Here is a 22,241-nt window from a genome sequence, read left to right as displayed (position 1 = left end):
GTGTGTGTGTGTGTGTGTGTGTGTGTGTGTGTGTGTATGTGTGTGTGTGTATATGTGTGTGTGTGTGTGTGTGTGTGTGTGTGTGTGTGTGTGTGTGTGTGTGTGTGTGTGTGTGTGTGTGTGTGTGTGGTTCAAATAGACTTCAGGTCTAAACAAACATATAGCTCTGCTTTTGCTACTTTTCATCTCGGTGCTCAGTACAGTTTCACTGTACAACTAAAGTCAATGCTGTACCACAGATTGCCACAAGAGGCATCTCAGCACAGTGACTGCAGGAATAAATGGGCCCTCTAATGCATAAAACTAGCAGTTACCATCCATCACACATCATTATGTACCGCTTTCTCTCAACAAGGTCTGCACATGCAATAGATTCTTATTCGACCCCATTTCCTGCACAGACACACGCGCACACCCGCATACACACCCTACCCCTCAAAAATAACAACAGAGGTCTGAGAACAGAGAGGAGCTAACTATCATGGTCTGGTTTGTATTCTTCTTCAGCTGTGACTGGTCAAGGCAAGGGCGAAGGAGTGGAAGTGTTGGGGGGGGCTTGTTTTTTTTTTTTTGCAGGAAATGATGGTGACCTGCCCTTAGTTTCCTGTGCTTGATACTCATTTATGTTTATTAATAATCAGTCAAAATGTACAAAATCAGAGCTACAAATAAATGCACCACCCACCTACACAATCATACAAGTTCGTACTAATATGTTCATCTCATGCTTCTTTTGGTATGCTTACCACTTACATTTCAGCATAAAAAAACACTATCAGTGGTTATGTTTTTATTTCATGGTTTTTATTCAGTGTGACCCCATAATCTGCATCACAACACCATCTCATGTTAGTTTTGTACCAAAGGACATTTGTTGGACACCTCATATGACATTTGTATTCTTCTACTATCGAATTACAGCTAAAACTACTTGGGGCAGTGTCACCAACATTTTGGCACACACATTATTCTGTTCTTTCTCTTCTGTACTTTCCACAAAGATTGAGGTTGCATATTTCCATATAATATTCCATATTGCATATTTGCATATAAAGTCTTATCATCTCATTATTATGGTTGAATGATGTGAACTGTATAACAGAACATGGTGTCTGTCCCTGTGTGGACACTCAGGAATTCTCTCAAATTTGATGGCAAAATGGAACCAGATTTATTTGGCATATTTAAAATCCAATTTATTTACAATAGAACTGGTTTGTCAAATGATGCGTTTGTGACTTACTATTTTTATTTTAGTTATTTCAGAAGGCTTTTAAAGTAATTGTCCAAAAACACCACCTGTTTTCAAATTCCATTCAAGCTCATGCTTTATTCTAAATTGCTAAATAAGAAACGTCAGCCTGTTCACATAGCACACTGGAAATATACAGGCTTTTACCCCTCCTACATATTTCATATCAATCCTGTTTCACTTCTATTTTGTGACATGGTGGCTTATCCTTTTATATGTTTAACAATATTTCTATTTTCATATATGGAAAATTAACATACAAATCCCTGTATTGGTGTTTTCCCATGTTATGCACTAGCACCATGATTGAATAGCATTGACTATTTGCATGATTTCTGGTTAATTAAGATAATTTAGTGAATGAAAAAAGTGAATGAAAATCTATTATGTATAAATTCCAGAAAATTCCCTTTTTGGTTGTCCCTGCTTTGATGGGAATGAATATCCAGTATGCAGATCAGAATGCTTGTATCAGTGACAAGGAAACAAATGTTTTTGTTAGGGTTAGCTAAAGTTGGACATCTATAATGGCAATTGCTCAGCAGAAGTAATAAATTACATCTCTTTTGCATTACTGCCTGTAATAAATCTTATTACAAGTACTACTGGACTATTATTCTTAGACTTTAGTGTTTCCTTCTCTCCTTCATTTCTGGGGTTTTAATAGTGATAAATAGTGACCTGCACTCTTCTTCCTGTTCCTGATACTCTATATATTCAGAATCACAAATACTGTAAATGTACACACCCCAACAGACACATATATATATAACTCTGTTCATCCAAATGTTCACATTACGTGCAGTACAATCATTACAGTGCATCTTTTAGTCTGTTTAACCTCTTGTCTTAAAAGTCTTAAAAGTCATTTGCAACCAATAACTCCTTCTATTCCTGACTGGATCAGTAACATAAGGAATGTGAGGGAGTATAGGTTTATTCTTCAAGCATGAATGGGGTGCCAAGCTGTGGAAATGCAGTCATCACAGCGTTGCTCTATAGTACACGTATTTGCCACTTCCCTTCATAACACACTGATGTCATCACCCTCGTGCATCAGCTGCTAGATATATAAAATAGCTCGATGGTTTCCCCGAATTCAGTATGGATCTGTCCTACTGCTAATAGCAGTCACCTACTGTTCAAAGTTTCATATCAGAAAAAAAGTCAAGCACGCATGTAAATAAAACACATGCAATAACCAAGTCTAGTCTATATGTGCTACATTAGTGTCAGAAACCCACAGGGGCTTTCATTACCAGTACAAAAGTCACTCTTTTTATAATGTCTGACCAACCTGTCTTTTCTATTAAGTGGCCTAGTAAGATAATGCAACCTAGATTTAAAGTGTCTTACTGAAACATGGTTTGTGTAAAAATTGTTAATCCATTTCTAGATGAACGTGTTTTAGCGTAATGCAGATTTGAGCAACAGTAGCCCACAAATGAGTGTTGTGATGGGCAATAAATTAATAAAATCTAATAAATGAACAGACAGTCAAAGTTTCACATATGTGCGCGTATGATTTAAGTATATATGTATGTATGTATGTATGTATGTGTGTGTGTGTGTGTGTGTGTGTGTGTGTGTGTGTGTGTGTGTGTGTGTGTGTGTGTGTGTGCCTGTGTATGTCTGGATGATGAAGTTTCTAAATGATAAGGGAAAAAAATAGATCATGTCAGTGTTTGGAAATGTAAGGATATTTTATTTTATTTTAAGTGTTGTTGACTCTAAGCTTGTGTGTGTGTGTGTGTGTGTGTGTGTGTGTGTGTGTGTGTGTGTGAGTGTGTGTGTGTGTGTGTGTGTGTGTGTGTGTGTGTGTGTGTGTGTGGGTGTGTGTGTGTGTGTGTGTGTGTGCGTGCGTGCGTGCGTGCGTGCGTGCGTGCGTGAGTGTGTGTGTGTGTGTGTGTGTGTGTGTGTGTGTGTGTGTGTGTGTGTGTGTGTGTGTGTGCGTGTGTGTGTGTGGTGGGTAACAATACTTCCTCTGCTGTGGGGGACGGGGGTTCAAAACAAGTGATCTATGCTCCATCAATAAGAGTCCTTGGGCAAGACTCCTAACATTACACCTGTCCATTACACCTGTAACATGATTGAAAAATTCACTCTGGATAATAGCATATGTAAAGTGTTATTGAAATTCACTCTGGATAAAAGCATATGTAAAGTGCTATTGGTGGGTATGTTGTAATGCACCTATGAGAAACTGTGAGTGTGATTTAGGATCAGGGCATTTGTGTTGTTCACTCGCCATAGTCTTTTGACTACACACATTTGCTCTGGTTTACACTGGCCTGGTTGGTGCTGCTGTTCCTCAGCAGCTTGATCACGATGTCCTTAGTCTTGAGCACCCCCTGCTGTTCCTGTATGTACCTGAGAGCCACTGCACTCAGTTAGACTACACTTAATTTCACATGTACTTTTACAGCTATGATATTGTCCTCTACACACAGAGCAAGTCTAATCTCTGACTAAATGACATTGTCCCTGGAGAAACGCATCTGAGATCACTGTGACTTTAGAACATTGTTTACCTGCAAAACAGCAAAGCATTCCTATGGATGAATAATGTACAGAGGTACACTGAGTAAGGACTATTACTGGCTTAACTAAAGGGCCTAATGTGTAAATTAAGTGGTCAGAAATTAGCATTTAAAATGGACATTTCAAGAATTGTGTTGTACTGAAGTGGTTGTTGTTCTGTTTGAAATCTCTCATGAGCAATGCTTCATGTCCGAAATAAATAAATAAATAAATAAATAAATATAGGCCTGAACTGAACTGAGTGAGTGAGTGAGTGAGAGAGAGAGAGAGAGAGAGAGAGAGAGAGAGAGAGAGAGAGAGAGAGAGAACAGAAACAACTAAAGGCTTGAGAGGATGGACGATTTGACTGCTGCAGTTTTGTTTCCATTCTACTTCAGCTATGTGGTTTCAGCTGTGAAGGAGCAGGAGGGGTGCTGAGGTGAGAGGGGGTGATGATGTACTTAGAGGTAATAAATAGTGACCTGCACTCTACTTTCTGCTCCTGATACTCAGTCAAGTTTAATAATATACAGTTACAATGTTCAGAATCACAGATACATGCAAACACCCAAACAAACACACATATACAACTCTGTTAATGCAAATGTTTATTATTTCTAATACATATTTTGGTCTGTTTAACAGCAGTTGTCATCATAAAAGACATTTGTAACTAACAAGATATTTCAGCCTACAAAAGCCACTGTCATTCAGTGTGACTCCTTAAACTGCATCACAGCACATCTCATGCCGCTTGTGGTACTCATGAGAATTTCACATGCCATTTATAGGCATCTACTTTCACATACAGTGACCACAAGATATTTTCACACTGATACCTCTGTACATTCTCTCTTCTACTTTCCCCAGAGTTTGCGTTTCCGCAGCATATAGCTACATTTCCTCCCCTCCAGCACACCATGGCTCTTGCTCAGTTATTAGTTACAGGTGATGGATTTGTGATGGTACCTTGGCTTTTAAAACAGTCTGTAGCCTGTTATAAATGTTTTTCAACTTCTGCCTTCATTTGGTTGTGTGAAGTGTTCTTAAGATAAAGAGGTTTTACTTGAGCTCTTAGCTAAATTTATTGCTTGATTTCACTAGACTCTTGCATTGGTTTTCAGCTGTTGGGCAGTTTGGTGGCTGTTTTCTTCCCTTTGTGTAGGTTTTTTCTTGCTGTACATGGAGCGTTGTGAGCATTGGTCTTGCTCTAACCAACCTAGACCAACAATTTATCTTTTTGCACTCTTTTTTTTAGTTCACTCCAGCTCTTTGTGGTGTACATGTCTGGAGCAGACCTCTTATTCTCCCCTGCATTTGACTACCTTTCTATGTTCGCTGCTAGGAGAGGCCTCTATTATCAGACTTGTTTTAATGACTTTGTACGCTTCTAACTGTTTAGTAAATATAAACATGCATATTTTTATGTGTGTAGGGATTTGGATTAATGCAACAGCAGTTAAATCGTTGGTTAAATCAAATTTTTTTTTTTTTTTTGAAAGGCACAGCCATCTTTATTTGCAAACTAAAACAGCTTGCACTATTTAATAATTAGGGGAAACTGACTTTACCCTGTCTGGTCACACTGAGTTTGCATTGGTTCTGTAACGCTGGGGTGGTTGAGGGCAAACACACGCGCGAAGTAACATCACCTCGGATGAACGAACAAAACTAGACACAAGGGAAATCATATGAACAACCAAAACAGGATAACACAAATGAAGAGCAAATTTAATATAGATAAACAACCAGAAATACAAGACATACAACAGATTAACAGGCTAAAGGGACGTGAATGATTACAAGACACTAAAGAAAGGAAACAGAAAGGAATGACCAATGATGCAATGATGCAGCATAAACCTAAAATACGATAGCATAAATAATGAGCATGACAAAAGACGAAGGTGAAGACGCAGAGCCAGGATACTTAACTAGACAAGAGAGAGACTAGACTACAACAGAAGACAATCGTAAGAAGAGACAGGGCTAAAGAGGAAACCAGAAAGTTGCAGATAGACATGAGGAGACAAGGGGAAAACCGGACAATACTTGCATATAACTGTGAGAGCATAACCTAGAAGGAAGCAAAGCGAGAAAGCACAACAGACAAAGGAGGAATGAAAAAACAGTAAACATAAGACGAGAAAGCACGGCTTGAATAGTAAGACTAACGAACGACAAACAAGGAACAGCTGGAGCTAAAGAGGAGGAGACAGGGAACAATAGAAACAGACGATAGCAGGAAAACAAGGAAGTGATTCATGTAGCCATGGAAACAGGAGATGTTCCGGTATGCGAGCATTGCAGTTTCTTCTTATGGTGGTTTGGTGATGGGTACCAGATCATGGTGTCTGCTCCAGGTGAATGAAGGGTAGCAGCCCTGCCTCCTATTGCCCTCCCCAGCATGGAGGTCCTGGAACAGCACTAAAAGTGTCCCACCCCAATAATAAGTTACATCTAATATCAGTTTTAGTGAAGGGTTAGACTCACTGGAACCTGCTCTGCTCCTCCTCATTCTACTCCGTATCACGATGTGAGTCAGCAAGGGAGGGAGAATGCAATCTCTTCATGAAAAGAGGAAAGAACTAGAACATCTGTCTAGTTCTAAAAATGTCATAGCAATACACTCATTTCACAAAGATTTTAAAATTCTCAAATAAAGCATATTTATATTAATTATGGTGAACAGTCAGCCCCATTGTTTCCTATGTACAGGGCCCTGTGAGAGACGTGAAATAAATTAGTAAGTCCCTCCTGCTGCAACATACTCCCCGGAAGTGTTGATGAAGTATTGAGCTTTTAACACGCAGTTGATCAGTCAGTCCATCATTACTGTGACAGTATGGAGCTCAGTCCACTCCCTGTGATACTCTGTGAGTAAATCTTCTCTTTATGTCTTTATTAGAGTGAGTGGTGCTATATGAAGTTGTTAATATGCAGTCTGAGGATCCTGAATAATGAGGTCCAGTGGGTTAGTTGTGTAGTTCACTCAGAGGGGAGTATCAGAGCTTCAGTTCCATATTGTCAGGTGTCCTCACTGTATCCATGTCTGGTATTGAAAGGGTTCTGTTTGATTTTTTTAAAAGAAAAAATAATTCTATTGGTACTTAAATGTGAATCCGACAATTGGTGTATCAATAAGCACAGAAAAATACATAATTTAAATAATTCATCATCTAAAAATTCTGAATTAATCTCATCATAACAAACAATAATAATAATTCTTCAAGTGCCATATATTTTGGTGTTTGGACTCTTTACCTCCCTGACATGCATGAATTTTGTTTGCACTCTAGTTCCTGTATGAAATTGTCATTGTTCTGTTTCACAGGCTCATGCTCAGCTTTTAAAAGGAAGTAGAGAAGTTAATCTGGTTAGACATTGCTGCAGCATGCCTAACCACATCTGCTGATCATGCATTCATTCTAACCCACTACGCTTGTTCATCTTAACGCGGCGCTGCACAGACCTATTGCTGCTTGGCTCACACAGTGCATGATGGTCATTGGTTTTTTTTTGTTTTTTTTTTACTTGCATTAGCAACATCGGCCATCAGTACAGCATGGTGACACATGCCGTCATAATCTCACGACAGCGAGGCAGCCACAGGTTTCAGAGCCAGATGTTGCATTTGCTCTTCACTTGGCCGCATGAACCGAGAGATGGTTTGATGACAACAGAGCTTAATTCGCAGTGGCTAGAATATCTGCCCACAAACATGTACCCACTAACTGTAGTTACTACAGCATAGTGTACTGTGTCTCTATTAACCTCACATGTGAAATAGGATTTTATATTCTTCAAAGAAGTGTTACATATTTGTACATATGAATCCTGTTAGATCTGCGAGCACACGTGGGTGTGGCAGGTAAAAGTGTCTGGTTTGACGGTTCTCTGTTCAGCTTCTCCGCTCACTACAGCAGGCTACTCTCACTGACCACAAAGGGAGGCACTGCTTATATCAAACTAGTCTCATCTCTTTTTGTAATTGCAGCAGATTAGTGCATCTCTGCTGGTCATAAAACGATCAAACGTGGTCTTATTTCTATGCTTGTACTGTGTCCACAAAAATAGAGCCCACTGAGTGAAAACATTTTCTGTTATTTGATGCTCATATTATTTTTCAGGTTGTCCTGTTTTCCTAAATAAATGAATAACTTTAGTGTTTACATTATGTTAATTGTTCTTCTTATTTTATGTTAATTTTTCCTCTAACTTCTTTAGCGCTGATTTCACTACGAGCTTGGCCCGCACAAGGTAATTACTACGTGTTCATGCTTTTTGTTGTCTGTGCATGTTTGATTCACTTGTGTTTTAATCTGTGGATTTTACAATTTCAACACACACCTGTGGAGGGGCACAGAAACACGTGAACTGGAGGAGAGGCCTGGTCGTCTCTGTGGAGTGCTTTGACATCATATAATACACAGCTGAGCATGGATTAGCCCACTGATGGCATGGTCTTTAAGAAAATGTATTTCTGAAGACATAAAGCACCCTCCACAAATACTGACACCTGTCATAAAACAAGCTGTAAAAAAGTCTTTACTAAGAAATAAATAGATGTCAGAAAAAATAATGATAAGATTCAAGTTTTTCCTTTCAATCTTTGTAGTTCAAAAATAGTTTAGATTGTTGTCAATAATTTTAAATGAAATATCAAAAGAATAGTTTTACAACCTATTTTACTCATGTCTACGAGGGGTGATGTTATCTGGGGAGGGCACTGAAATGACCATCTTTTGATACGTAAAGCCAAACGCATGGGGGGGGGGGGGGATTTACCTCTATCACATCATCAGTGTATTTTGCTCAGATACTATTATTAATAGTCAATATTGATATGATATTCTGCAAAAAGACTATATTATATTTTTATATAATAGATTATTATATCTACTTTGTCATTTTCTAAATCCCTCTTTACTATTTCCACTGTGACCAAATCCATCAACTAGTAACAAATGGAAGCTAGTGAAATCTCCAGAGATGATAGTGTCTAAATGTAGTGGGGGATATTCTCAGCAGAGGGCTTTACTAGTGCTTCACATAATGCTTCTCTAACATTGTAACAAGCTTAGTGATACAGCCATGCAATGTTTGATATAAAGTAGAAGAAGAGACAGAAGAAGTGACACTCAGTGATAGTATTGAATTGATTATTTCAGGTGAGTTTGTGTGTTTGTGCAGAGACAGATGAAATTATGACTTTATTCATTAATGGCAAGATTACTGTTCTGTATGTGTAATTTTACAGGCTCAGCATTCTTTATTTGCTGTGTTACAGAGATACTCCAGGCAGTACTGAGTGTGTCTCCACAAAGCTGGCTGACTGAAGGAGTCTCAGTAACTCTAAACTGTGAGGTCAGAAACTCCTCTACAGGCTGGACATTCAGCTGGTACAGAGTTGTTCCCTACAGAGAAGGATTAACTCCAATAAGAAACATGTATGGCATTGTGAGATATTCTGTAGAGCTCCTCTCAGACGGCAGCAGAGGAGCTGCAGGCTCCTACACTCTCAGTCCTGCTGCTCTTCATCACACAGGAGTTTATGTGTGCAGAGCAGAGAGAGGAGAAGCACGCTATCAGACAGAGTTTAGCAGTCCACAGCCACTATGGATCACCGGTGAGGAAATACAACAACAATATGTGTTGGAGTGTAGCATGTAAGAGGAAGATCACATAGAAAAGTATACAATGTTAATACATTTTCCCCCAATCAGTATATATTAAAATCTAAAATGTATAAAAGAGCAATTGAACACACTCAGTGACAGGATTTTAACTAGATGTCCTTATAGTAGTTTTATATAATCAAAGTAGGTGTAAGACTAGTTCTTTCCATGTTGAATATGGTAACAACACTTGAATTATGATAAGAACATTTTAATAGCACATCATAATTATATTTTCTGTTTGTAAGGTGTGTCTCCTCCTGCGTCTCTGATCATCAGTCCAAGCAGAGCTCAACACTTTAGTGGTGACTCTCTTTCACTGAGCTGTGAGGTGCAGAGTGACTCTACTGGATGGAGAGTAAGAGGATACACACACAGTGGGAGGATGTTAGAATGTTATTTTGTCTGGGGATCAGATACAGGATCTACCTGCAGCGCCAGCTTCATCTACCCATCCCACTCTGGAGTGTACTGGTGTCAGTCTGAATCTGGAGGGAACAGTAATCCTGTCAGCATCAAAGTGCACAGTGAGTCTCCATGTAGTTCACGCACTTGTTAAGGGGAAAAGGAAATGCTTGATCACAGAATATTAGAAAGTATTAGTGTCTAAGAGTCAAACTGCCCCTTCTAACAGGAATTCTGTCATTTTTAGAATTGGTTGGTGATCTGAACACAGCAATGCTATTGCACTGCTGTTCGGGTGAAACACTCAGCATGGCTGTACTGGGCCATTACAGGACACTCCTACTTCAAATGCATTTGTTATAAATCTACACAACCACTGGTTTTACTTCTAACAAAGAGAATATAAAAGAAAAGTTTAAGGGAGTGATGTGGAAGTAATAAAACAATCTGTGTAATACATCAGTAATACATCAGTAATACATTCACAAAGTGAGTATTAAGAACAAAATCATTTGAGAAAACCTGACCAACAGACACATATCTCAGAAATATGCACAAATAAATAAAAAATCATCGCAGACAAACCCACCCAAGACAGTTGTGTGGTGGACATGAGCAGCAGGTGTGTAAGGGTGGTACTGGTAGTCAGAAGGCCCAGGAAGTCAAGGCTGACAGGTGTGTACAGAGGAGGGTGAGACAGTACTGTACAAAGACTGAGCACTAGCCTTTACTCATCAAAACTCCACAAAAAGAACACGGATTTGACCACCTTGAATGATGTATGAACAACACCATGTGTGACTGCCATACATCTGTCAGTGACGATACCGCTTCTAGACACCAGAAGACCTCATCTCCTGAATACTAGCCGTCTCCATAGCAACTCTCATCTCCAACACCTGTCCATTATCATCCCCTCTTTACCCTCCCTATACATATTCCTCTCCTCCCTTCAGCCATTGTGAATCATCGTCAGTTCTTTCCTTGACAAGGCTGAGTTTTTCTACTATTGACTTTTCTGGTCTTGTGGCCCTGGGCTTGTGTTTTTGTTTTCATTCCTCTCTCTGGTGTTTTGGTCTTGGCCTCTTTACTGGTTTCTGTGGCTTGACTACTTCTGGCCTGTTCTCCCTGGTTGTGTTTTTGGATGGTGTGTTTGTTCCTCTGCCTGTGCTGATTTTTCTCTGTTCTGATTTTGACCTCTTTGTTCATGTAAACACCAGTAAAGCCTGTATATGGATCTCTGTCACGCCCGCAGACCGGAGCGTTTCCCGAGCAAACTAGTCACTTCTGGGTTTTTGTCAATCTCTATGGTTCCCTGTCTCCTCCCCAATTGTCCCTAATTGTAGTCTTATTTGAACCTTGTGTCTGCGTCTCTTGTTTGTCGGTCATTGTTTCTGGTTAGCTCTTGTTTCTCGTCGAGCCTTCGCTAATATGTGTTTTGCTAAAATATGTTTCTGGTAAGATCCCGTTAGTCATAGCTCCCTGCTTATGTGTTTAGTTAGATCTCGTTTATCCTCACTCTTGTGTGTTTGGTTAGAAATGGTTAGTTTTTGATCTTCGCTCGTACATGTTTAGTATTTTCCCATTTGCTCTCGCCCCTCATAACTGTGTTTTCTCCCCGTGGTCCCTGTTTAGTTACCCTCACTGTCTCTTGCTTTCAACGTCATTTGTCTAACTTAGTCTCGCCCTAACCCTATTAGCCTGTTATTGTTCTGTTAGCCTATTACCTTTTATGTTTGTCTATCTATTCCTTGTTCTAGTCGGTATTGTTAGTCTGTATTGGTTAATAAACACAGTTTGTAATTCTCGCATTCGTCCCTTGTATTATGGCTTCCCTGGTTAGTTCATTTACGCATAACATCCACCGTGCTGGCACTTCGCAAGTGTGTTCGCTCTCCACTACTCACACGTTACAATCCCACTAACCTTCCTCCATCTCTATTGTTACAAAAACCATGTGGTGATTTGAGCAGTTGGTGAATTAACTTCACATGTGTGAAAAGCATGCAAAGACAAATGTGCAGGTGTTAAAAAGTGAGTGGATTATCTCTAGAACAGGAAGGGTGCAGCACTACTGCATTGACTGTTTACACCTGAGATGAATCTGCTTTGTTAGAGCAGGTAAAACATTGAACAGGGCTGTACTGTGACCTACAAATCTATCATTGCTTCAGGGTGTCAAATGAAAACAACAAATTCAAATAATATTGCACTTTTCTTAAATTCAAAGTGCCTACATTAGAAGCAAAATCAAATATACAGTTTTAAATAAAGTTTAAATAAAGTTTAGATGTGAATTTTATTACACACAGAAGCCAAATATGAATGTGATGACCACATGCCACTTTGATGAATGTATATATTTGTGTCAGTACAATTATTTGTTTACAGTCCTTCTCACTGTAAATGATGAGTAAAGTTTTTTCTGTTTTAGTTGGTGATGTGATCCTGGAAAGTCCTGTCCATCTTCTGACTGAGGGAGATCCTCTGACTCTACACTGTTTACTTCGCCCAAGTACAATCCAGTCAGACCTCAGAGCTGATTTCTATAAAGATGGATTACTTATCCAGAACCAATCTGCAGGAGAGATGATCATCCACACTGTCTCAAAGTCAGATGAGGGTTTCTACCACTGTAAACACCCAGAGAGGGGAGAGTCACCACCCAGCTCTGTCTCAGTCAGAGGTAAGAAAGCAATTATTTCACTTGTTTATTATTAAACCAGTTTAACAAGAAATAAAAAAAGGCAATTCCAGTGGAGTATCTGAGAAATTATTTTTAGAATTCTTAATCTGAAGGGAGAATTAGTCCTATCAACATTACAGTGCAGTCCATGGAGACTCACCTCTTCACTAAAAAGAACCCTTTTCCACATTAGCCAGGGCTTTAGCCTGATCATATTCTTAACACACATATGCTCACATGAAGACATACATTTGATAAAGATGACAAAGCACAAAAGCACATCTACCAAATCCTGTAAATGTAAAAAGTACTATAATGACAAAAGGGCAAACTGTCATACTGTCATACTGTCTTGACAGTAATTGCACTGAGTTTGTACAAACTGTATGAACCTATTTGTTTCTTGCACATATCATAAATGAATAAATATCTGAAGTATGTAGAGTTGGTTACTGCACATGCACCCTCTAACGGTCCCGTGGGTGGACCCAATTTGGCATTTTCAAATAAATCACTTGATAACATTGAATATTCATAAAATATAGTACATCTTTTAACATATTTCTTAGGACTAATATAAGTACCTCCTTACCAATTTTCAGCCAGCTATGTGCAACTGTTTGCCAGAACTCCCACACTGAGTACACGATGTTTTTTGGTAAATGTCAACAACAATCGTGCCTTTTAAATGGCATTTTAAAACATGGTTCTGGTATAAGATAACTTCAGGTTCAGTAATAGGAAATAGCAAATGGAATGCTAGTAAAGTTCTTTATTTGCCTGCTCATGTCTTTGTCCAAAAAGATGCATTCATTTCCTTTATAATCTAACACAAAATACCTTTAGCAAGCCTTTAGTTACCACAAAATGCATGCTACTCATATAGAAGTGTTCCTAGATAGATCCCAACACCCTCCTCTTTCAGATTCCATCATTGGTGTTGGGGCATAAAGGTCTATATGCTTTGAGTGACAGCAATTCACACCTACCATTGACCAAGGTGTGAAGGGAGAAGGGGAAGGGGGCTATCAAATTACTTCACAAGTGTTTTCCAGGCTCAAGTGGTGTGATTGACAGCTGTTTCAACAAATAGAGGATGTTTAGACGAAAACTTAAGACACCTCACTTGCCTTATTTATTTACCCATTTAGTCAGCTACAGCCATACATAATCAGATGAAGTGTAGTGCATGCATCTGACGCTGTTTGGGGAAACTGACATAGAAGTCATAGAAATAGATTTAAGAATGATTTGATCACCAATACTATTGGGCATCATGGAAAGGAAGAAGCTTATTTTAGCTGAAGTCTATGTGGAGTTGTTTGGGTGCAGTTATGAGCTGGAAGCTGAGAGATAATTCAGTGTCTTCTAGCATGGACTAGCTTCAATATTTACTTTGCAAATCATTGGATGTTTCCATTCATTCCTGGGAAAATTCGTCATCCAGGTACAAACTGTAAGTACAAATGAGAAAGCACACTATTTCAGCCACCATTACAGCATTTACAGCATTACAGAATTTTCCCAGCATAACCTTTTAGTCTAACAGCAATAAAGCTAATAGCAATGAAGCTAATATTGTTTATCCTTTAACAATGAAGGTATGAAGTTAATATTGTTTTTTAGTAAGTTGTTGAACATTGTTTTGATTGTTTAGCAACAAGAAGCTTGCAAATTCAATGTATAGTGACTGATGACTTTGCATGCATTTGGAGAGGGTTTTGGGCACTTTGGAGATGTCTAGCACACCTAGTAAAAAATACATACATAAAGTGTTCAATTAATTAGACAAGACCCCAGTGAATCGGGAAATGTAGTGAATGGCTAAAAATGAATTACTAGCATCAAAGTACACATTATAAACCAAAAATAAAAGTTTTTTTAACATTTTTTTTTACATCTTCTTCTGTATTAGATGAGCTCAAATGAAACCTAAATGATGGAAAATAAGCCTGGATGTGAATGGATGTCTTGTCCCAAGTGTCCACTTCAGTTTGAATCCTAAATGATCATTGTGCTATGTGTACAATTTCAGTTAACTAGTGTTAAAGTGAACAAGTACAAATAGTTCAAAATGAGCTTAAAACTGGAGGTGCACATATTAACCACCAAAATGAATCTGGAAGGGGAAAAGGGAGGAGGGTTCACATTTTGGATGTGTATCACATGACTATTTTGACCAATCAATATAATGTTCTTTTTAACATACAACTGTTAAGTTTTAGGCAGGTGTGAAACATACAAATACTTTCATACTTTCAAACATACAGATAATAATTGTTTATTTTTATCAATTTATGAAATGCAAAGTGAGCGAACAAAAGAAAAATCTAAATCAAATCAATATTTGGTGTTACAACCCTTTGCCTTCAAACCAGCATCAATTCTTATAGGTGCACTTTCACAAAGTCAGGGATTTTGTAGGATTATAGTCAGATGTATGATCAACCAATTATACCAAACAGGTGCTAATGATCATCAATTTCACATGTAGGTTGAAACATAGTGATTAACTGAAACATAAACAGCTGTGTAGGAGGCTTAAAACTGAACAGCCAAACTTTGCTACCAAGCTGAGGTTGTGGAAGACAGTTTCATGTCACAGCGCATACACCATGGCAAGACTGAGCACAGCAACAAGGTAGTTATACTGCATCAGCAAGGGCTCTCCCAGACAAAGATTTCAAAGCAGACTGGGGTTTCGAGATGTGCTGTTCAAGCTCTTTTGTAGAAGCACAAAGAAACGGGCAATGTTGAGGATGGTAGATGGAAACTTAATGCAGCAGATGAAAAACACATCAAGCTTATTTCCCTTCAAAATTGGAGGATGTCCAGTAGTGCCATCAGCTCAGATCTGACAGAAACCAGTGGAACCCAGGTACACCCATCTACTGTCCAGAGAAGTCTGGCCAGAAGTGGTCTTCATAGAAGAGTTGCAGCCAAAAAGCCATACCTCCGACATGGAAACAAGGTCAAGCGACTCAACTATGCATGAAAACATAGGATCTTGGGTGCAGAAAAATGGCAGCTGGTGCTCTGGACTGATGAGTCAAGATTTGAAATATTTGGCTGTAGCAGAAGGCAGGTTGTTCATTGAAGGGCTGGAGAGTGGTACAATAATGAGTGTCTGCAGGCAACAGTGAAGTATGGTGGAGGTTCCTTGCAAGTTTGGGGCTGCATTTCTGCAAATGGAGATGGAGATTTGGTTAGGATTAATGGTGAAATGGAGAAATACAGGCAGCTACTTATCCTTCATGCAAAACCAAAAAGGGAGGCGTATCATTGGCCCCAAATTTATTCCGCAGCAGGACAATGACCCCAAACATACAGCGATTGTCATTAAGAACTATCTTCAAGGACTTCTTGTTCTTCTTTGCACTGAAGTGATGGTATGGCTCCCACAGAGCCCTGATCTCAACATCATCGAGTCTGTCTGGGATTACATGAAGAGACAGAAGGATTTGAGGAAACCTACATCCACAGAAGATCTGTGGTTAGTTCTCCAAGATGTTTGGAACAACCTACCAGTCTGCAAGTGTACCTAGAAGAATTGATGCTGTTTTGAAGGCAAAGGGTGGTCACACCAAATATTGATTTGATTTAGATTTCTCTTCTGTTCATTCACTGCATTTTGCTAATTGATGAAAATAAACTATTACTTCCAATTTTGAAAGAATTCTTAGTTTACAGCAAATTTCACACCTGCCTAAAACTCTTGCACAGTACTGTACTTGTTAAGAGAAAGGGAAATTATTGGTTACAGAATATTCATAATTAGGTAAAGATTATTTTAGTAATTGAGTATTCTACCAATTACTCCACCACTTGACCCATAAGGTAAATATACTTTTTATTTATTAAATCACAATAGTAAAAAATAATGATTTGTTGTTGTTGTTTTTTCAAAAAAATAATTGTTATTGTTTAAAATTGCAAACAATATTTGTCAAAACTAAACCCAATTTAGTGCATTTAACTGTTTTTTACAATCTTGATATTAAAGGCATTTGCTCCAATCCTGTACTATAAGACCTGATGTGACTAATAAATCCCCTTCTGTGTTAAAGACGAGAGTACACAGTGATCTCACATAGTGCGGTACAGATATATGTGTACTTTTCATCAATCAGCATCCAATGTTCAGTTTTAATGGTCTTAAAAGCTTCTAACACATGAGAGATGAACATAAAAGCAGAATATAAGTACTGTGTGATTTCTACACTGGAACCTGAGCTGTTCTGACTGTGCAGCCTAATTGGTCACAAATAATGAGTAGAGAGACCATCACACTCACCTGTGAATCAGCAGGAGAGAGTGTAACTGCCTGGACATAATAATGACACAGGGGGGCAGTAGAGTTCACTCCTCTCATGAAAATGAATGTGACATAAAAGTGTATGACATCACAGGCATAATTAAAGATGATACATCATTGGAAAATATGAACAAGGTGTCTGGCTAGATTAAATAAAGAGACTCTTACATTGAAACGTTCATGTTTTAAACTCTTGTAAAATGCTATGTAATACAAGATCACTACAAATGATTAAATAGATTTCAAATTGTCACAGCATTGTGGTTTTGAGAGGTTTCCAATATGTTCTGAAATATTTTAATGACTTATATTTTTAAAATGCTTTAGAATATTGTTAAAATATTTTAATTATGTACTTTTAATCTGAGAATGATGGACATTTCTAACATTATATATATATATATATATATATTCCTGTTCTTCGTCCCAAAGCTTTACCCACTGCTACACTGTCTGTGGAGCCTCAGGGTTCTGTGTTCACTGGAGAGTCAGTCACTCTGAAGTGTGAAATAGAGTCTAACCATAACTGGAGGTATCAGTGGTATAAAGGCAGCAGTAAGACTGCAGTCCATCAGTCTGAGATAAACACCTTCACCATCAGCTCACCAGTAGACCAGGATCAGTACTGGTGTAGAGGAAAGAGATTTTACTACCCTCCATCATCACACTACAGTAATGGAGTGCATCTCTTTGTTAAAGGTGAGTAATTACCATGGTAAAAACTCTGAGAGCAGCATGTGAACTCATGAACTGCCATTTAATGAACTGTGAGAATGAGATGTTCATGTTTTAAACTCTTGTAAAATGCCACTTAATGCATAATCCATATAAACAATTAAATTTTAATTTGTCACAGTAAAACCTAGACCTGAACTCACATCACACCTTAAAGGAGCTGCACTTGTGGGAAACCCAGTGACTCTGCACTGTAAGCTGGAGCAGTCTGCTGGATGGAGCCTTTACTGGTCCAGACACACACAGAACCCTGAGAATGAGACCAACACTGCAACAAGCTCCTACACCCTCAACTCAGTGGCGCCCTCTGATGGAGGCCAGTACTGGTGCAGAGCTGGCAGAGGAAACCCAGTCTACTACACACACTACAGTGATGCACTCTGGGTAAACATTACTGGTGAATATCTCTTTATGATCTATAACTACTATAGAAATGAGAAATTTATAATTTTTGAGCACTGAATTTAGTTTGAAAATTCTTCTTGTAAGGTATTGTAAGATACTCCTGTAACAGCAAAGTTTTAACAACACTAAGATCATGGGTTTGATTCCCAAGTGTGCACACGTATTGTCATACTGATAAATATATAAATATTTCTGGATAAGAGCCTCTGCCAAATGCTTTGAATCTAAGTCTTTTCTTTCATGTCAGACAGGCCTGTTACTTGCTTTTGCATAAAGTAGTTTCTGTACTAGAAATGCATTTCCTTAAGTTTGTGTGTGTTAGTGAATAGTCACAGTTGTTTTCTTCAGTTACTGCCAACAAACCTGATATAATTATTGAGCAGACAAAAAGGTTTTTATATAATTAATTTTACTTTAAATGTAAGTTTCTTGTTCCCATGTGTTCAGATGGTTATTTTCCCAATCCTGATCTGGTTGGGTTGTCTGTGGGACTGAGATTGGTTCTGCTCTTCATCTCACTTGTCCTGTTATGGTTCTACAAAACCAGCAAAGGTCTGATATTTTCTGCAGAGAATTTGAATAATTTAAATGTTATATTTTAGTATGATATTCAGTGTAATGCCTAATTAAATTAATTAGCACTTTTCTTTTATTTCTATGTTGTTCAGGTGTAGAATGTCTGTATCACCGCACTGGAAATCAATCAGACACCAATCAGACATCAGATCAGACCCAGACAGAGTCAGGAGGTGAGGGGTGTCAGGCAGGATACACACCACTGCACACTGCTCAGGCAATGAGCCATTAACAACTTTCCTTATTAGCAATTAAGCTTTGATTTCATTAATAAAACAGTTTAAATCTTACATCACTTTTGTTTCACATTTATACTGTACCTGATAATCTTGAAGTTTGGTGTTTATAAAATTATGTTTTCTTTTAAACCTATAAACAGCCCACACATATGACATTGTTGGCCGAGCAGACAGGAGTGGCATAGGTAAAAAAAATTTATTTCTCACTAACTCTAGAAACGTCTGACCATAGTTTGCAGCTATACTGTAAAGCCCAGAAGCCTCTTCTAGTGACTAATACACTGTACTCTCTATCAGATGAAGCGGCAGATGAACTCACTGATGTAATTTATGCTCAGGTCATGATACACAACAGCAAAAGCAGGAATAAAGGTACATCCACATCACCCTCACACTGGAATTTAATTCACATACACAAAATTAGCAGATAACACACAGAGTCCAGGACTCACAAGCCATTTACTCCCAGAATTAGTCAGAGGGAGTAACAGGTTCTGTGTAACTACTCACTGGATAATACAGCCTGCTCTATATCACTCTACTACAGACATTAGCATCACATGGAAAAAAGGAATCACGTGCTAATTGGTCACCAAAAGGTAGCAGCAGTGCATTGTGGGAATGAACTGTGTATGACGTGATGTTATTGGCTGATTTGATAGAAAGCTAAAGGTCAGTGAGAGGTTATGACTGCATTTGCTTTGGTTTTATTCTGTTACTGCAGGTGCTGGTGATGGAACCAGTGAGGTCACTTATGCTGGGATTAAAATGAAACCCAAACAGAAAGCAAAGAAAAAACAACGTACAGTAAAATGAGAGGCTTTAGTGACCCCTAGTGGGAAACCGAGATACAGTGGGCCTTACCAATAATTTACATTGGATTTAATGCTCAGTAATATTGCATGCTTTGTTATCTGTTGTATTCAGGTCATGTTCTGCTTTAATCATTGGAGGGTTGTAGTTCTTCCTGTAGTTTAATTCAGGCTCTTTTGCCCACTACTAGAGAAGACCAGTGTGAGGAGAGTGTGAGCTCTGTGTACTCAGAGCTGAGGCAGGACTCACTCAAAGGTCAGAGCTCCAAGACTTATGGCATCATTTAACAGCTCAGGTTTATAATAACTGATAAAAAAACCCATGAAACTCAACAGCCATTCACTGTTTATTTACTTGCAAACAATGAAACAAACCAGCTTTGTTAGATATAGGGCAGGCAATGTGTAGCTGAACTGAAAATGATTCTTTGCAGATTAAAACAGAAATTCTGATCCTAATGAATGTTTTTTAAATCATCTGTTCGAGGTTGTTAGGAAAAGCAGAGATTGTACATGCAGAAGTCAGAGAGGAAACAGACCAGTTCATCCTCTTCTTACTCACTCCAAGCTTCAACAGCTTTGAACTGCTTTATTCAAGTGTTCGTTCATTTATTTAGTAAAATCATGTTTTAAATGAGAATTTCAGATAATCAAATCTATAGCAGGAAGGTGTTCAGTGTCAGATTAAGGGGTAACAAGTTAGAAGTAAAAACTCTTAAGTGAAAACAGTTTTCACATAATAAACATAATGAGCTCATTTCACTCTTATTGTAGAAATTCTTTGAACATTTTATTTGTTTTATTTGTGGTGATTATCATCTTCATACCAAGTTTTTTGGTTGTAACATAAACATTTCAGTTGAAGCAAATTCAGTGGTTGGTGTGTGTGTGTGTGTGTGTGTGTGTGGGGGGGGTGTTAAGAGATGAGTGTGTGAGATCTGTGTGGCTTCACAGCCAAGAGACTTTCTTTCTTTTAAGTTGTTCTGAAGTTCTGAAGTTTCTGCTTGAGTGACATGTTTTGTTTTTTTTTGTTGTTTTTTTTGTGATTAGTGCAGATTGTGTATGTAAGGACCTTGTGGTTAGAGCGATGAAGGAATGTTCTTCTCCTGTGCCATTGTGTGCTATGACAGGGGTCTCTAGCACCACACACTCCAATATAAAGTTACATACCTGGCTGGAGGTAACTGATACAGGATAGTAGTTTAACTTTTGCTTTCTGGAATGTCCTCTTGATTTTTGATTATGGTGTATAAATCTTGTCTCGCTGTGTAAATGTCAATGCCTTTGTTACCCTGTTTGCCCATGTCCTCAACGTTTTTTTCCTTTAAGGACAGTTATTGCGGGAAAAATCTAATAAACATTCAGCTTCTAAATCTATTGACACCAGAACCTCCACTGTTGCTTTACTATAGTGGGAATATCACATAATTGGACATCACATTTGTCTTCACTTCATTTCCAGCATTTAGCTGATGCTTTTCTAAAAGCTAAACCCCCTTACAATTATGACTGAGTACAACTTGAGCAATTGAGGGCTAAAGGCCTTGCTCAGGGGCCCAACACTGACAGCAGTGGGGCTTGAACAAGCAATGGTCTTATTACCATCACGCAGCCGATTAGCAGCAGGTCAAGCACCTTAACCACTGAGCTACCACTGCGCTGGTTTTAATAGTGTGTGTGTGTGTGTGTGTGTGTGTGTGTGTGTGTGTGTATGTGTGTGTGTGTGTGTGTGTGTGTGTGTGTGTGTGTGTGTGTGTGTGTGTGTGTGTGTGTGTGTGTGTGTGTGTGTGTGTGTGTGTGTGTGTGTGTGTGTGTGTGTGTGTGTGTGTGTGTGTGTGTGTGTGTGTGCGCATGTGTGTGTGTGTGAGCTCCAAGGCTCAAAATACAGCATTGTGATATGGAATTATAACGTTTTTATTGGTTTTATCATTCTTATTGATGTTTTAGTAATACAACCCCTTGAAATTATATTTCAAATAAATAATTTTATTGAATTATTTTTGCTTCATTATTCTGCAAATAAAAAGGCAAAGACATGATTTATTTCTCAAAAGGTCTGAAAAAGATCTTAAGATCAGGAAATATAGTTATTATAAAACTTATAATCTTTAAATAATAGGGGCCCCTTTCATATGCAATATATTTTTCATATATCAACCCTTCAACAAAAATGTAACGTTTTATTGAACACAAAGATCTTATACTGTATGACATATTTATGACACTGTGGATATGTTTCATCAGAGACATGATGATGGTTTATTACTTGATAAAAGTCAGACTCTTAGTCGCATTGTCATCGTTTTCTTTTGGCACGTACAAGTACGAGTACAGTACAAGTTTGATCTACAGCACAACTCTCACGGACCTGCTAGAGTTGTGACCACGTGCAGTGCCAGAGCAACTGAAGCGAAGCAACGAAGACTGGAAAAATACACACAAAATCATCTAAATAAATAGAACTAAATTTTAAAATAGCCTTAATCTCAAAATTTGCAAAACTAGTAGATGTACTTAAAGTATTGTTGACACAGTTAATGATCTATTGCTATTTTTTTCCCAAATAAACAATAAATGTGTTTTGATTAAGAATGTGCACATACAGCTATTTTCAGCCT

At 38.3% G+C, this 22,241-nt stretch overlaps 1 protein-coding gene across 2 annotated transcripts; it reads left to right on the top strand.

Moving 5' to 3' along the window:
- Positions 1-6,586: 6,586 nt before the first annotated feature.
- On the top strand, positions 6,587-21,339 carry LOC113567505 (Fc receptor-like protein 2). Of its 2 annotated transcripts, none has more exons than XM_081704358.1 (12): positions 6,587-6,648; positions 8,000-8,032; positions 9,063-9,401; positions 9,699-9,977; positions 12,290-12,541; positions 17,289-17,555; positions 17,713-17,988; positions 18,444-18,548; positions 18,665-18,745; positions 18,952-18,996; positions 19,109-19,183; positions 19,536-21,339. In XM_081704358.1, the coding sequence occupies exons 1-12, from the start codon at positions 6,618-6,620 to the stop codon at positions 19,625-19,627; spliced, it is 1,875 nt and encodes a 624-aa protein (XP_081560484.1). In that variant the 5' UTR covers positions 6,587-6,617; the 3' UTR covers positions 19,628-21,339. The 2 variants fall into 2 exon arrangements, with proteins under 2 accessions (XP_081560484.1, XP_035377325.2); XM_035521432.2 differs by having other exon boundaries at positions 6,592-6,648; positions 7,316-8,032.
- The last annotated feature ends 902 nt before the right edge of the window (positions 21,340-22,241 follow it).

Source organism: Electrophorus electricus, chromosome 21, assembly GCF_041902795.1.
Source record: "Electrophorus electricus isolate QZ-2024a chromosome 21, ASM4190279v1, whole genome shotgun sequence".
Taxonomy (NCBI): domain Eukaryota; kingdom Metazoa; phylum Chordata; class Actinopteri; order Gymnotiformes; family Gymnotidae; genus Electrophorus; species Electrophorus electricus.
Note: the sequence above shows the minus strand (reverse complement) of the source record. Positions and strands in the feature narration are given on the sequence as shown.